Source organism: Labrus bergylta, chromosome 14, assembly GCF_963930695.1.
Source record: "Labrus bergylta chromosome 14, fLabBer1.1, whole genome shotgun sequence".
Taxonomy (NCBI): Eukaryota; Metazoa; Chordata; class Actinopteri; order Labriformes; family Labridae; genus Labrus; species Labrus bergylta.
This window is the reverse complement of record NC_089208.1, coordinates 20,620,434-20,635,289: the sequence shown is the minus strand read 5'-3', so window position 1 is coordinate 20,635,289 and position 14,856 is coordinate 20,620,434. Positions and strand designations below refer to the sequence as shown.

The 14,856-nt window shown below is 39.2% G+C and overlaps 1 protein-coding gene across 1 annotated transcript; it reads left to right on the top strand.

Moving 5' to 3' along the window:
• The first annotated feature begins 1,440 nt into the window (after window positions 1–1,440).
• zgc:153704 (Lipocalin-like) lies at window positions 1,441–14,853 on the top strand. Its single transcript, XM_065962751.1, has 10 exons — window positions 1,441–2,013; window positions 2,570–2,697; window positions 4,026–4,661; window positions 5,597–5,764; window positions 6,534–6,770; window positions 13,804–13,944; window positions 14,043–14,116; window positions 14,220–14,333; window positions 14,412–14,513; window positions 14,621–14,853. Exons 2-10 carry the CDS (start codon window positions 2,579–2,581, stop codon window positions 14,638–14,640), a joined length of 1,611 nt encoding a protein of 536 aa, XP_065818823.1. The 5' UTR covers window positions 1,441–2,013; window positions 2,570–2,578; the 3' UTR covers window positions 14,641–14,853.
• The last annotated feature ends 3 nt before the right edge of the window (window positions 14,854–14,856 follow it).

Below are 14,856 nucleotides of genomic sequence, written 5' to 3'. Positions count from 1 at the left end.
TGACCCCAAACTTCTGATATTTTTCAACCAATCAGATTTATTTAATTACAGATTGTGCAGTTTGGACTTCAGATGATACAAAACACGTGACAGAATTTAAGAAATGGAACAAAAACATGTTTAAAAAGTTATCTATTGATTTCTTTTTATCAGACAAACATTTACAGAAAACGAAGGCGAGACCCTCCTTTGGGTCCCGACCCACCAGTTGAACACTATAACCATGTGGGTTATTTCAAATATGAAATAACCCACATGGTTATTGTTATTGTATTATTTTATTTCATCTATAAAAGAATAAACTGACAACTTCCTGTCTAATCTGCAAAGACAACTCTATTCTTTAAAATCCCCAACATTTCAGTCGTCTTTATTCTCTGTCTGATTCAAATCCATCATCTGTTGTAGTTTGCTGCTGTGTGATCTCCACCGTGCATTCTTGGTTCGGCCTGCCGTCTACGACTTCCAGCTTTAATTCCTTCAAAGTAGATTAGAGCCGTTATCTCGGGTTCCGGGCTCCATCAGGACTAATGGAAGCATAACCCACAGGCTCAGTGCTGCACCTATTTCTCTGCATTGATTCAGACTCACACTGGTGTGGACGTTAAGAGGTTTCAGTGGTCTCTGAATATACCAGCCTATAGCTTAAAATGCACCTGCCTCTGCTTTGTAATGGCTCAATCAACTCGATCACTGGTGTCCACCAATATAAGCACAGAAACATTTTCTTTGAAGGTGATCTTTTGTGTAGACACTACAGTTTACTTGTCGTATGGTCCACTTTAAAGACAATAGAAGTATGAAATATTAACAATTATCGACAATTTGGACTTCAGTATCAGCAGACAGAGAAGTCTTGCTAAGGCAGCATGACTCTGACTATTTCATAAACATCGGTGGTATTTGCCACCTGCTCATCTTCAAGACGCCAGTGCTCTTTCCCAGCAGTCTGTGCAAGAGCTGCATTTTACCAATGCATGGACCCAGACACAGTCAAAGGCTCTGCACTCCCTATCATTTTCCCTTCCTTAATTTTTGGAATCCCAATTTAAGTAAACTGGTAGTCACTTTTTTCGTACTGTAAATGGTTGCAAATAAAGTCTCTGTTGAAGATCCTCTTTTTTATGTTCTTGGTTCAGTGTTTTTTAGTTCTGCAGGCCTTCATTTTCAGTATTAAATCAGGGTTGTCACATGTCATACAAACACTGTTATGCAGAAAAAAAGCACTCATATTAACAGAAACTCAAACACACATACACACACACACACACGCTGTCTTCCAGAGTTTTCTGTGAGTGAGCAGCCAGGCCTGGTTTCTAGCTAAAGGAAATGTGATCCCAGAGGGTGGGGCTGCCCATGTGGATCATTCCTCACTCTCTCATCTATGAGTGCCTGTCATTCTTCTCATCTGGTCCAGCTCAGCGTGGATTGTCAGGGCTTTTCGAAACACCCTTAACATAGACTGTCAGCTGTGAGAGAAGAGGCATGAAAGGCTCGTGGCTCTCTGGCTCCCTGAAACACTCGAGGTAGCTCCTAAATTTACCAAGCATGACAGGAGTAAAACTCAAAGTGGAAACTGATAGAAGCCATAAAGCAGATGTAGAAGTAGGCTAGACTGGGAGAACAACTTGTGAACTATTTTATGACATGTGAGCAGGATAGTCTTGGGAACAGTGATCTGCGGATGTAACTCAATATTGAACCACTTGTCAGCAGGAATCCAAGTTGTTTTGGGGCTCTTCCATCGGGGGAATCCAAGAAATGAAAACCATCTCGCTGCACTGATACAGTGTCATCGCAGCACCAGAGGAGTAGAGGCATGCCAATTTCCTTTTTCATCACAAATGACTGATGAGAAAGAAGAGTGGCTTTTTTTCATTTTGGGTCAACGTCTTCATCATTTTCTCTTCCTCGTTTGCTGAAGTTCAGTTTTGAACTTACAACTGGAAGAGGAGAATAACTTCAGACCCCACAAGTGTTGATGGTTTAGGTTTTTTTTTGTGGATACAAAAGGTAAGTTAAAAGAGAAAAAGATTGTCTCTGTTATTGTGATGACTGTACCCATTTGGCTAAATAGTTTAACATTGCTTGTGAATAATGGTATTCTTCACAAGACAGTGTAGGCAGATAAGAAGTCTTACGAAACAAACAGATTTAACTCTAATCAAATGATATATTTTGTCTCCAGATGGATGTTGTTGCTGTTAATCGTTATAACAACACAAGTAAAATGGCAGACTAGAATATCAACTCACAGTGAAGATTACTGAGGAATATCTTCGAGTGTTGAGGACTTTGGTTTTGCTGGCCCACATAGTTTCATCCCTGTGGAAAAGGTGGCCTTGTTTCAACAAATTACTCAAATCTCTCTGGGATTGAGAAGTCCTATTTTGTGAAAATGATCAGCTCAGATGTGACAAGTTAGAGGTCCAGGTTGAGTCAGTCTGATGTCTTTCAACCTGTTTAACGCTTTGTTATCCTCTTGTTGTTTAATATTCTACTGAGATTTAAGATGATGGCTTTTTTTTGTGTTGAAATGGTAGCTTGTAATCTTCTCGGTCATCTTTAGTCGGCCATAATGAATTGGGAGAAGTTAAAGCCTCCAGAACCGGATGATCCCATGTGCTGCTGTGAGTGTGATATCGACCCGTGCGGATGTTGCTGTGACTGTGAAGATCTGGATGAAGCCTTTAACAGGTATGAATGGCTTGAAGGAAAACAGTCGGACCGGCTGGTAAGCAGTAAAGTGAATGTAGATGTTTTATTAAGCAATAGTTCAGATCATCTTAAAGACATATCTAGCTAACAGTGTTTTTTTTAAATATACGGTTAACAAGAAAGAGCCAGTGTGGATTGGGGGCTGGATTATAAACCGGGCAAAGGGACTAACCACTCTAACCAGAGCCAAAGACCCTTAGGTGACCTCATGGCCGCATGATTGATTACATGCAATGTGTTTGATATCAGTGAAGGCAACACAAGTGCACAAAATAAATTGAATGAACAGGTGACAGCAGTTAGCTTCTAACACTTTCTGGATAAGAGATACCACTTAAAATCAAAATATGTAATTCTTTAGTTTTTTTTTTTTAAAGTTGTGGTTCAGTAAAGTGCAAAGATCTCAGGAAGTCACTGCTCCAATCCAAGGAGCTAGGCTAACAAGTTTCCTGCTATAGAGGGTCTCATGGGCACTTTGGAAATCAATATCCCTCAAACTGAGCTCACATTGAAGTTTAACTATGCTTCTTGTACTTTTGCATATTTTTGCACAAAGAGGACGCCATGCCTAGCTACTACCTAGTTAGCTAACTAACTGCTTCTCATAGGTAAATATATTAACTGAAAACGTATTCTTTATCCTTTTTTGCTCAGTTACTGTAACAGGATACAGTAAAGAAACAAGAAAGTAAAGAAATGAGCCTCGGCAGGATTCAAAACCCCGGGCCAATGTGAAGAGGACTAGAGCCTCTGTACATGGGGCGTGCGTCATGCAGCTAGGCTTTCCACCTGATATCAATCTCTTTGACTAACTTTCAGAAAGAAAGCAAACATGACAAAGTCTTAAGTTCTGACATCAATCCTGTTGTCTTGTCCTACTCTTTCACACTTATATTATTTCAGTTTTTGTTAAGCGGAGGCATTTCTGTCATTTATAAAAAATACTTTATCAATACACTTCAGAACTATTACTTGTGACTGTGCGTAGTAATACACACACAACGCATTGAGAGTTCGAGGCCTACACACGTAAAAATGTTTTGCCTCGGAGCTCACAAAGAAAAAAAGGGAAGTCTAAAATCTTCCTCATGATGCTATTTCAGCATCAGTGTGAATCATGAACTTAGAAATAGTAAAGCAAAAATCTAGCCCTGTAAGCAGTGCCCCTGATTTAAGATTTTGCAAATTATGATTACAATTATGTTTGCAGAAAAAAAGAACAAAACAATTAAATTTGCTACTAAAAACAAGCTGCACTAATGAAAAGAGCAGCCTCATTCATGACTTGATGCTCCCTGTTCCCGCAGGTGGCTGAAGGATAGACCGTCTAAAAGTGGATGTCAGTCTCCTGTACTTACAGCCCTGATTGACAAGCTAGAGATCTCCATGGTGCCGGCCTTGGTGCTTCTCCCTTTACTTCTGCGTTTGGCAGCGCTGCACTATCTGCTGGGTATCATCACCCTGACTGCTCTACCCGGCCTGGTGCTGTGGTATTACTATGCCACACACCGCAAGAAGAGACGCACCCTCTTCTTCCTCACGCTTGCACTCTACTCTCTGTTCTACATGTACTACCTCTTCATCACAGAGATATTACCACGTGGGGACGTCAGCCAGCTGCAGCTGTGTACTGCGACTTTGGGGATGATTCTCACCATCGCCTTTCTTATTCACACCAAGAGAGGGCCAGGATATGTGACAGCTTCTCTGCACGAAGCACAAAGTCGAGGTCAGGACGCGAATAAGGACTCCACACACCTTAATGGATTCATCCAATCAGCATCCTCTTCCTCGGGGAACACAGCACAGCTGCAGACAACAAAAGGGGTCCCAACAGCAAAATGGAACAAGTGTCCTGTGTGTAAAATAATGCGACCCCCCCGGGCCGGTCACTGTCGAACATGTGGATCTTGTGTCCAGCGTCTGGACCACCACTGTATCTGGTGGGTTGGTCCTTACTAGTCATGTAGGCCTACCAGTATAAGCATTTGGTGTTGCTTGTAAATAAATTCTAACCGGTTAAACTTTTCTGTATTTTGCATTCACAACAAGATAATGAAATATAGGTGAAAGGCACTCAGGAAGGGGCTAAAGTCTTAATTTAACAAGGTTTAGATTAAGCACTTCCATTAGAATAGATACTCATCTGCCATTTCAGAAGCACTTTTGTGCAGTACACAGTTCTGATAACAAGTAATGTTGTTGGTGTTAACAAACCTCAAGTGGCCTATTCATGGCCCGACACCAAAAGAGTTGACAAACTCACCAAACAAACAGCGAATTGGGCATGAATCAGTGATAAATATGAAAATAATATTACCATTTTTTTGTGTGTTAGGTTTTATTTTTTAGGAAGTGAGTTTAAAAAAATCATCTGCTCTATTTTCTGGTAACTCTCCAAATACTAGTCTGATATGAATTTGGTGTCTGGTGCACAAAGCATTCAAATCTGACATTTCATTAAAAGTGTCACAAAGTTTTCTTAATTAATAATTAATAATTTCTTAATAATCTTTTTTAAATAAAAAATAAATTATCAGTAAAAATACATTTAAATCCTGATTTAAACTAGACTTGTAAACTGGCATATCAGGGTAACAATCAAGTCAAATCCACATCACTGAAGTGCACCAGAAGGATTTGTGCATTACTAAATTAAACAGCTGGTTGAATCTGTGCTGTGTATTTAAGCCGAATAGACAATATCACCTATCTTTATTATTATGAAATTACATGACCAGAAATGATACAAAAGTCTAACAAATTTGATGAAGATAGCATCATTTAATGTACAATATAAAGGTAAATGTGATGCTGCTTTAGTTTTGTATGACTGTTGTGTTGTGTGTGTGTATTTTGTTTGCATGTGTTGCCACAGGATAAACAGCTGTGTTGGAGAGGCAAACCATCGCAGCTTCCTGTTGACCCTCTGTGTGTTTGTGTTGACCTCTCTGTATGGGATCAGTTTGGTGCTGTGCAGCCTCTGTCCTCGGCAGTATCTTCTGACGGCTCTCCTCTACTGCCCCGGGGTCTACAGCCAGTCCAGGTACAACACTCCTTTATGCTCAATAAGTTTTATCAAACGACATTAGGCGACAAGTTAAGATTGATGAAATGTTTTAATGAACAGAAATCGTGCATAACACTCTCTTGGTTGAAATAAACATTATAAATTCACATTTTTTTATTTTCAATATGAGTGTAATTTGAAAGCAATCAAAAGCCAAGAACAATTCTAAGGACCCAAATCTTGCACAAACATCTGATGTTATAGATCATGTTTTCTCCCCAGTACATTTACACGATAAACCTGTAGAGACAATTTATTGTAGTTGTGTATATTTTTTGTTGTTAATTTGAAGTTCACACAACAAGCATCTTAGCTTGTGTTAAAGTACAATATATTCATTTATTTATAGAATGAGGACACTGCACATTAATTGACATATTAGCAAATCCCATCCATGTTAATATGATGGATTTAGCACAAAAGCTCCATTTAATCCATAGTCCTAAAGCCGGTACTTAAACCTTATAAAAAGAACAACTAATTAATTCAGCTTATTTAAGGGTCTTTTTCTAGGTTTGTATTTGAACATTTCATTTTCCCCTGAATATAATTTTTCTAAAATTTAAGATTGTCTAACACTTGTTATAGGATCAACTTGAAGAGGAAAATAACATGCTGTATAGTTATGTGTATAAAAGTTATAGTTTTTGGGAGACTTGAAGACCAAACGTAATGTCTTGTCAATCTTTTTTTTCTCATTTTTAACATTTGACTATATTGCTGTTACTCTTCTTTGTATTTGCAGCACGGCACTCTGCTTCACTTGTGCGTGGTACAGCAGCATTGTCACCACTGGATTGCTTCACTTGTTGGTGGCACAAGTGCTGAACATCAGTTTCAATGTGACAGAGCGAGAGGCCCTGCTGGCTCTGAGGAACAAAACGGGCCAGAGCCGCCTGTGGGGACTTGTCATCGACCCAGGAGTGTATTCACGTGGATTTTGTCAGAACTGGGTTGAGTTCCTCACCATGACAGACGCCTCACTCTCTCTCCGCTCCAGCCTCACTGACTTGGTCTAGTTTCACTTTGTACAAAAAAAAATACAACAGTCTGCTAATACAGCATGTGTGATGATGATTCCATATCATACATTTCTAAACAATTATCAGCTCTTGAACTTCCATTGTTAGCTTCATTCCAGCCCCTACATTTGAAACAGGGCCATTAGAAAGTCCTAATATCTGCTTCAGAAACAACACAATGAGCATTTTTTACATTTGAAATTCTGTCAATTTTCTCTCTGAAATAGCCGAATGATTTAATGCAACAGTAATTGTCATGTTACTGTACTTGTGTTCTCCCCCTGCAGAAAGCTAGCAACATTTTTGCTGACTGAATTTGAAATATCCTTGACTGTATGCCAATTAAAAAGACATAATAAACATTTGAATAAAATCAGGAAATGTTTATGTCAATGACAAAGCCTACAAACACTTTGAGCCGGACACTTTGCTCTTAAGAAATTCCATCTGTTCACTGTACTTGTTTACATCAGGGCAGTACAGCCAGGAGTGAAAGTCCATAGCCGGGGCTAACACCAGTTTATGGCTACAGCCCAGGCAAGTGGCATGTGGCTGCATTGCAGTCTGAGCCCATCATTTGACCAGCATCGAGAGGACCGGCATGTAATAAAATTAATATTTTGTTTAACCAACAAGTACCTCTGGTGCCGACTAGCAAGGGTGTCAACCTTTAACCGTTAAGCTGGCTAGTCTGCACATACCTAATGGCATATGGATTAATAGGAAAGTAGAACAGTCAGCACACTCAGTGTCTTTTAACGTCTTCAAAATCTAGGTCAGGATGCTGATGAAGGCTCTTCGCTGAAACACATCCGGTGCTGGCCTGTACGCTGCAAGACTATCCACTTTAAAGGACATTTAAGCTGCTGACTTTTCTACTTTCTCACAAGTCTTTTTGTGGTTGTGCACCTGAGGAGATTTTATTGTTTGAGTGTGCTCCCTTTTCCAGATTGATGTCAGAACTAGAGTCTGGATTGATGTAAAATCCTGATATTGGATTGACGCCAGACCCTGACGTTGGATTGATGTCAAAATCAGAGATAGGGATATGCTGCCAGACCATTTTTTTTTTCAGCTTTACAGCATGATTCATAGGCTTGTAAGTTTTGAAGTAGAGCACGACATCTGACCCTGTGAGTCAGCAATGTGAGAACAGTCATTAGTTCTTGAAGCAGCTTTAGTCATCTTTCCTCTTACAACTGATGCAATCTTGTTTCTCCTGCATTTATTTCATATTATCTCTCCAGTGCTCTGTGATATTGATTTTCTATCTAATGGTTTTTGCCTCATTGTGCCAGTGGGTTCATTTTACACCGTCCAGACCTGCACTTTTCTAAGAGGCAGGGACTGTTTACAGATATAATCGATTTATATTAAGCTTTAGGCTACACTCCTCTCCACTGGTAATGCAGAGCGTGTTATATCTGAGTTCATCTATTTACTGTTATGTAGCATATTAAACATAGAAAACTTAATTGAACAGTATGAACTTCCCTGTAAGGACTCGACTCCAGTGTTTACTCAATATATTTCCCATTATTTCCCCATTATCAATACTCGTATTGCACATCAATCTGTTTAAACCAATGCTTTTCCTCCATTTCATTCACTTAATCAATTAACTCGTTTCCTCTTACTTTCATGGCAGTGGCTCTGCAGTCAGTCCTCAGGTGCCCCCCTCTGGCCAGTCTGTGAATTGTTCAAACCCTGCACCGAAGATGTTAATGTAAGATCTTTAACTAATGATGTTGTCAGGTGTGTATTTAACACAGGCACAGTCACACTTTAATACTCTGCAGTCTGATTTTAGAGCAATAAAGACTATTACTTAATATTTCTAATATTGTAATGGGGCTATGATGGCAAGTCTCCATGTTATGTCTTAACGTGTATCAGTTGCAAACAGATTATTTTATCTAATTTTCAACAGTTGTGATGTGATAAATGACTTCCCCTTTAATCTGCCAATAAACCTCTGTCTATTAGTAAGGGAATATTGTGAAAATCTGGGAATAAATTCCTTACCAACCAATTTCTACACCAATGTGTTTCTAAAGGTGTCTAGTCACACATAAAAAGATTTAAATTCAACTCCTGTAGGAAAATCTGTGAGAGCTGCTGAAACTTTGGGTACCTGGAACCTTATTGGTTGAAAATTAGAAATTTTTGATTTTTTTTACATGTGCCTCAAATAGCATATGAGGGGTCAAATTAGGGGTTAGTTGGGATGCTGAATCCATTGCAAACATTTATTTTGCACCAAAACCACTCCTTGGTAGAGACACGGCCACGCCCACTTTTCCAGCTCTTTTGAAAACCCTTTGTTTAGGTGAAAATCAGTGTTGGTTGTTGCATGTGAATTATAAAGTATCTTCATAGCTCTATTTATAAATGTATTAGTGATGGTAACTACCTTTTATTAACTGTTAAATGTTGGTTAACATTTGTAGCAAGAGAGTGAGTTTTGAGTGGCAGGTGCCAGATGTGCTCAAGCCATTCTGTGGATCATGGACAGAAAACAATAGATTCCACACATATCAAATAATATTCCCAGATTGGCCATATATCTGATCAAATTCCCTCACCATATGACAGGAATGTGTCCATCATCGAAACTCCAGCTTCCCTTCCATAGCTTTTTCTAAATGATGTTGCCCAACTCCATATTTTTAATTTCCTCAACATGACCTAAATAAATTCATAACTTACTGCTGTCGGATGTGTTTAATTAAAAGCTAACTATCATTATGCAAATTTTCATTTTCAAAAACTTTGTATGTCTTGCTCCTCTTGTGAAAGTACCAATAGAGAATTTTAGTCAATAGAGAACATCACTTTGACTACACGGACACATTGTGGAGGCGTATCAACAGTGTGCCTAATGGGGAAAAAATAGCATGTGAATAATTGAGATTTTTTGAGGATACATTCATTTCAGACCTTAATAAACTGTGATTAACTGGTTAAAGCTGACAACCCTTATTTTTTTTACTATTGCTGCTCAAGATAAGGCTCAATGGCTTTCCTCTAGTGCCATCTTCTGGTAAAATTGTTCTTCATAAATCAAAAAATGTCATGATTTTAAAACAGTAGATGCAACACAGTGAACACCCAAAGCTGTAAAATTCTCCTGACTGTTATTAAACAGGTCTTATTACTTAGACCAAACTACTTCACTTGCATTAATGTAAAACTATAAAACTGACCCGTTTCTTCTGTGAGGCTTGAGAAAAATATTTTCCACGATTTACATCTGAGAATAATGATAAACATTTCACACATTTATACTATTTTCCCATTTAGCCCTTTTTATGACCTGATCATAATGTTCCCATTACCTCGATTGTGTAATTTCACCCTTAAAAGAAGACACAAGACAGATGTCTCAGCCAAGCTCAGACTGAGACTGCTTTGAGCAATGAGCTGTTAACTAAATATTCAGTCATGTTTTCTACGAATGATTTACAGCATTAATAAGAGTCAAAGCTGTTACATTTGAAGTTTCAGTCGTTTTAAAAGGGGAGCAACACACATTCCACTTATTCTGGGTGCTGAGCCAAAACGATTCAGTCATGATTAATGCTGCATTCAAATGATATAATTCAGGATGTAACCAAGTGAGAGATGGTGGGGAAAAGCTGAGAAAACAATAATGACGATAATGACAAACATACACCAGTATACATATCAAAATAAAAGCTGTAATTCAGTGATTGAGGTTATTTACAAAGAGCTGCATGACAGTGTCTGCTGATATCTGTTTAAATACAAAATATATATAACAGTTATCTTACTCATACTTGTTGTGTATGCTTGCAATACAGTGAGATGTGACCACAACATAAGCACTGACTTATAGTCTTGTAATGATGTGTGAAAGCTAGACATTTCTCTTGCTTGCAGGGGTAAGTCACTATGTAGACTTGTGGAGCTGCAGTGTTTGTATTTGGCTATCTTTGTATCTTAGAATGACTTATCTGGTACAATATGACATAAAATATTATTTATCTCAGGGCAAAGAGGAACCTGTTTGAACTGTTAAAGTATGTAAGTCTGAGAACTCTTTGAACTGTGGCGTGTCTCTGCCTGCATTACACTAATTCATCTCGTCGTCAGAGTGGTACAGGTGTCCATTCTGCCAAAAGGCTCTGGGCTGGTATTCTGGCTGTGTAAATACGGGTTGTATGAAATACTTTTTGCATGCAAAAGGAAGAAAGTTGAACCTAAAGTTCTGTTGGTGCAAATCTCCCGTCTAATTTTACAAGTTCATCTACAGTAAATGGGTTTCCTTGTTGTCCTAATTTATCTTCCTTTTCTGTTTCCGAAAGTCAAACACTTCCGATTATCCTTTCGGATTTTTGATTGTGTTTCTCTTGAGTCTTTTCTTCTGATGTTCTCTGAGATATATTGAATTGTCTTGTTGCGTGTAGATGGATTTGCTCATTTATTTTTTCATGGAGGGAGATTTCCTTTCGGCTGCAATGATTATTACAACATTAATTCTTGAGCAACTATTTCATGTGTTGAGATAAAAATCTCTGAGAGAATGAAATCAAACCTAACCAAACAGTTGTGGTAAGCATGGTCTCTTTACAATCCTATAGTTGAGGAAACATATATTGGAAATGGTTAAATGGAAAGCTACACGTTTGTTGACTAGCTGGTGAAACACACAGCAGTTTTTGGGTCAGCTTTAAAACTGACTTTAAAGATTTATTCTATTTTTGGGCTTGACTGAACTGTCAAGATAGGACAGTGGATAGAGTCGGAAACCAGGGAGAGAGAGATTGGGGAATAACATGCAGGAAAGGAGCCACAGGTCGGACCCAAAGCTGGGCTGCTCGGTGTGCGTCCTAACCACTACGCTCACGGCACCCCTTAAACAAACTTTGAAAGCATTTCTTACTTTGAAAGCGCTTTTGTCTGCCTGCACACAGATTAAGTTAAAATGAATATTAGATAATGGATCATTATCATCTTTAGTGATCCCTATAATCTTAAAATGTATCTAAATGAATAGAAAGTGTTGCAAGACTTAAACCCAGATGATCTAAAGTAGTCAATTCACCATGTGCCAATCTCCATGAGCGTTTGTGTTGTGTCCGTGTTTTACTGCTAAAACTGCTGACACGTGCGTTTGATTCTGAGCTCTCTGCCACAGAAAGAACTGGAGGGCAACAGCTGTTTTGTTTACCACCTTTAGTTACCTTGTTTGTACCAGCTCATGCCCCTAAACAAAGAGCTGTGTAATGAAACTGCATTACCAAAGCTAAATCACAGAAGTTTGACAGACAGGATATAAAACCTCTGCCTATTTGTTTTTTTCAGGTCATTTCATGACTTAGCACGTTTCTCCCTGTCGGTCAGAGAATCGATTTCAAAATACTGCCACTTGTTTATAAAGCATTGAATGTTTTAGTGACCTCGTCTGGGACAGGTTCTCCTTTCTGTCCCCATTGTCCCAGACTCCCAGAAAACTGCACGTCTGCTGAAACTCTTAGTTCTTTTGAATCAAGGTTGTTGACTGTTTACAGCTGCCTTTCATTAAACAATTTTAATGGGGGTGCTGATGACCTAGGGGTTAGGAGGCACCCCATGTACAGAGGCTATCATCCTCCAAGCGGGCGGCCCGGGTTCAAGCCTGACCTGTGCCTCCTTTCCTTCTTGTCAGTCCCCACTCACTCTCTCTCTCTCCCTGGTTTCCTACTCTATCCACTGTCCTGTCAAATTTAGGCAAACGGCCCCAAAAACAAATCTTGAAATAAAGATAAAAAACAATTTTAAGAAATTTATTTTAGTACATTTTTTAACTATATAACTGCACTGCAACTTTCACTGCATTATTATATAACTCTTATTATAGCAAAGCTTCTGTTTAAGTTGTTTCTTTTCCTTCTCTTTGATTTTTAAGGTTTTTGTTTTAATGATTTTGAATTGTCCTGATGACGCTTTTGATATCTTTTGTGAAGCACTTTGAATTGCCTTGTTGCTGAAATGTTCTGCATCAATAAACGTGCCCTGCCTTGCCGTTTTCTGTCTATTCAACTCTCACATGGTCGATTGAATTCAGTCCTGGCAGGGCTAAAAGAGTACCTCGTGGCTGTGAAACTTTACTTGTGTTCCTCTGAAGCTTCACTTGTTCGAACCCATCCCAGCTCCAGCGTTAGTATGAGCGTGTGTTTTTGTGTGTGCGTGTGTGTGTGTGTGGGTGAGCTCGTGTGTGTGTGTGTGATGGCTGGGAGGGAACATAAAAAAGGCCCAGACCTCATCCCCCTCTCCCTATATAAAGGGTTGGCAGGGGGGATTTCAACAACAAATCTCTGGATTTTAGGCACCACTTTTCCTCATCATCTGGTTTTTCCTTCTCCTCTGTCACCATGACTTTACTTCTGAAGGCACTGGGGGCTGTGCTGTGCATCTTCACGGTTTCTTCTGAAGTTATACCTCAGGCGGACTTCAACCCACAGGGGGTAAGACACAAAGCCGGGAAACTATCTTCAAATGTTACATGCCTGCATTGATTGTATTTCATTCCTCTCAACAGGTGAGTGAGCTGCTGCTAGAGATCGTGTAAAATGAAGGGTGTAACTGAACTTCTAAGCAAAATTATTTTCTGCCATGCAAAAAAATGTACGGGTGCTTGAATGAGTAGGACAAGAAGTATTGGATTTTGAGTAATGTTGTAAACTTTTTTACTCATATTGCCAATATAAAAACATGCATTTGAACAGATGTGTTCTTGCAGTAGATGAGGTAACATTTATGGAAGAAAATGAAGAAGGGATGAGGAATAAAATGTTCTGAAGCCACCTTCAGATTCACATATGTGTAAAGCAGAACTTATTTGCTAACTTAAACATGTTGGTTACATTTGAAAACCCATTGTAACACATTGATAGTAGGGACTCAGTTGACGTTTTGTGTTGTGTTCAAGGATTTGGGGGTTGAATAATTATTCCCCTCTGCTGTGGTTGCCTTGTGTGTATGTGTACAGATGGCAGGGAAGTGGTACCTGGTTGGATTTGCCACCAATGCTGAATGGTTCGTCAACCGCAAAGCCAGCATGAAGATGGGCACAACCATGATCACCCCGACTGCAGACGGGGACCTGGACATTTCATACGCCAGTCTCAAGTGAGTGTGGAGGACAGCAGGGAAAATAAAAACACATCAGAAATGGTACGGTTTATCATGTTGAATATAAATAAATATATATGATTTTTTATCTGCAGCTCTGATGGTTCTTGCTGGAGAATGAACAACTTGGCCAAAAAGGCTGACATGCCTGGAAAGTTCACATACTCAAGTGAGGCTGGGTTCACCCACACACTCGTACATAATAGTAAACACACAAGGGCAATGCATGCAATATTCACAATGACCCCCCCCCCCCCACTTTCCTTCATCAGGCTGGGGGAATCAGAATGACATGCGCGTGGTTGAGGTGAAATATGACCAGTACGCCCTGACTCACACCATAAAGACCAAGGCTGGTGATAACGCTGTTGTCAACAAACTCTACGGTAACTGCATCATCATTCTGCCTTGTACCGTCTGAATCTACTCTTTTCGTAACCTTTTCATGCCATGTGGTTTCACAGGTCGTGGAGCGGACCTCGGCGCTGATCTGCTGGAGAAGTTCAGGCAGTTTTCGTTGGAGAATGGAATCCTGCCGGAAAATATTGCTATACTTCCCAAAAATGGTACTTTCATTACTATGAATGAATATGCTATATAAAAAAACCAAACTTTTATTCAGATTGATCTCATGTACTAAAAACCTTAATCTTTTTTTTTTTTTACTTTTTAGGGGAGTGCTCAGCTGCCTAGTTGTTCCCTGATCACCGTGTGTCACAGATATTGTTTAAAGATTTGAGTGCTTGTTGTGAATATTCTTTTTTTTGTTTTTTGCTCTTTCAGTTGTTAAAATAGCTCCCAATGCCACCAAACACAATGTAAAGCCAAGTTTCAACATACAACATTTTGATTTAATTAAACCTTACTGTGTTGTTTTGAGACTGATAAAATAATTTGTTTCCAATATCG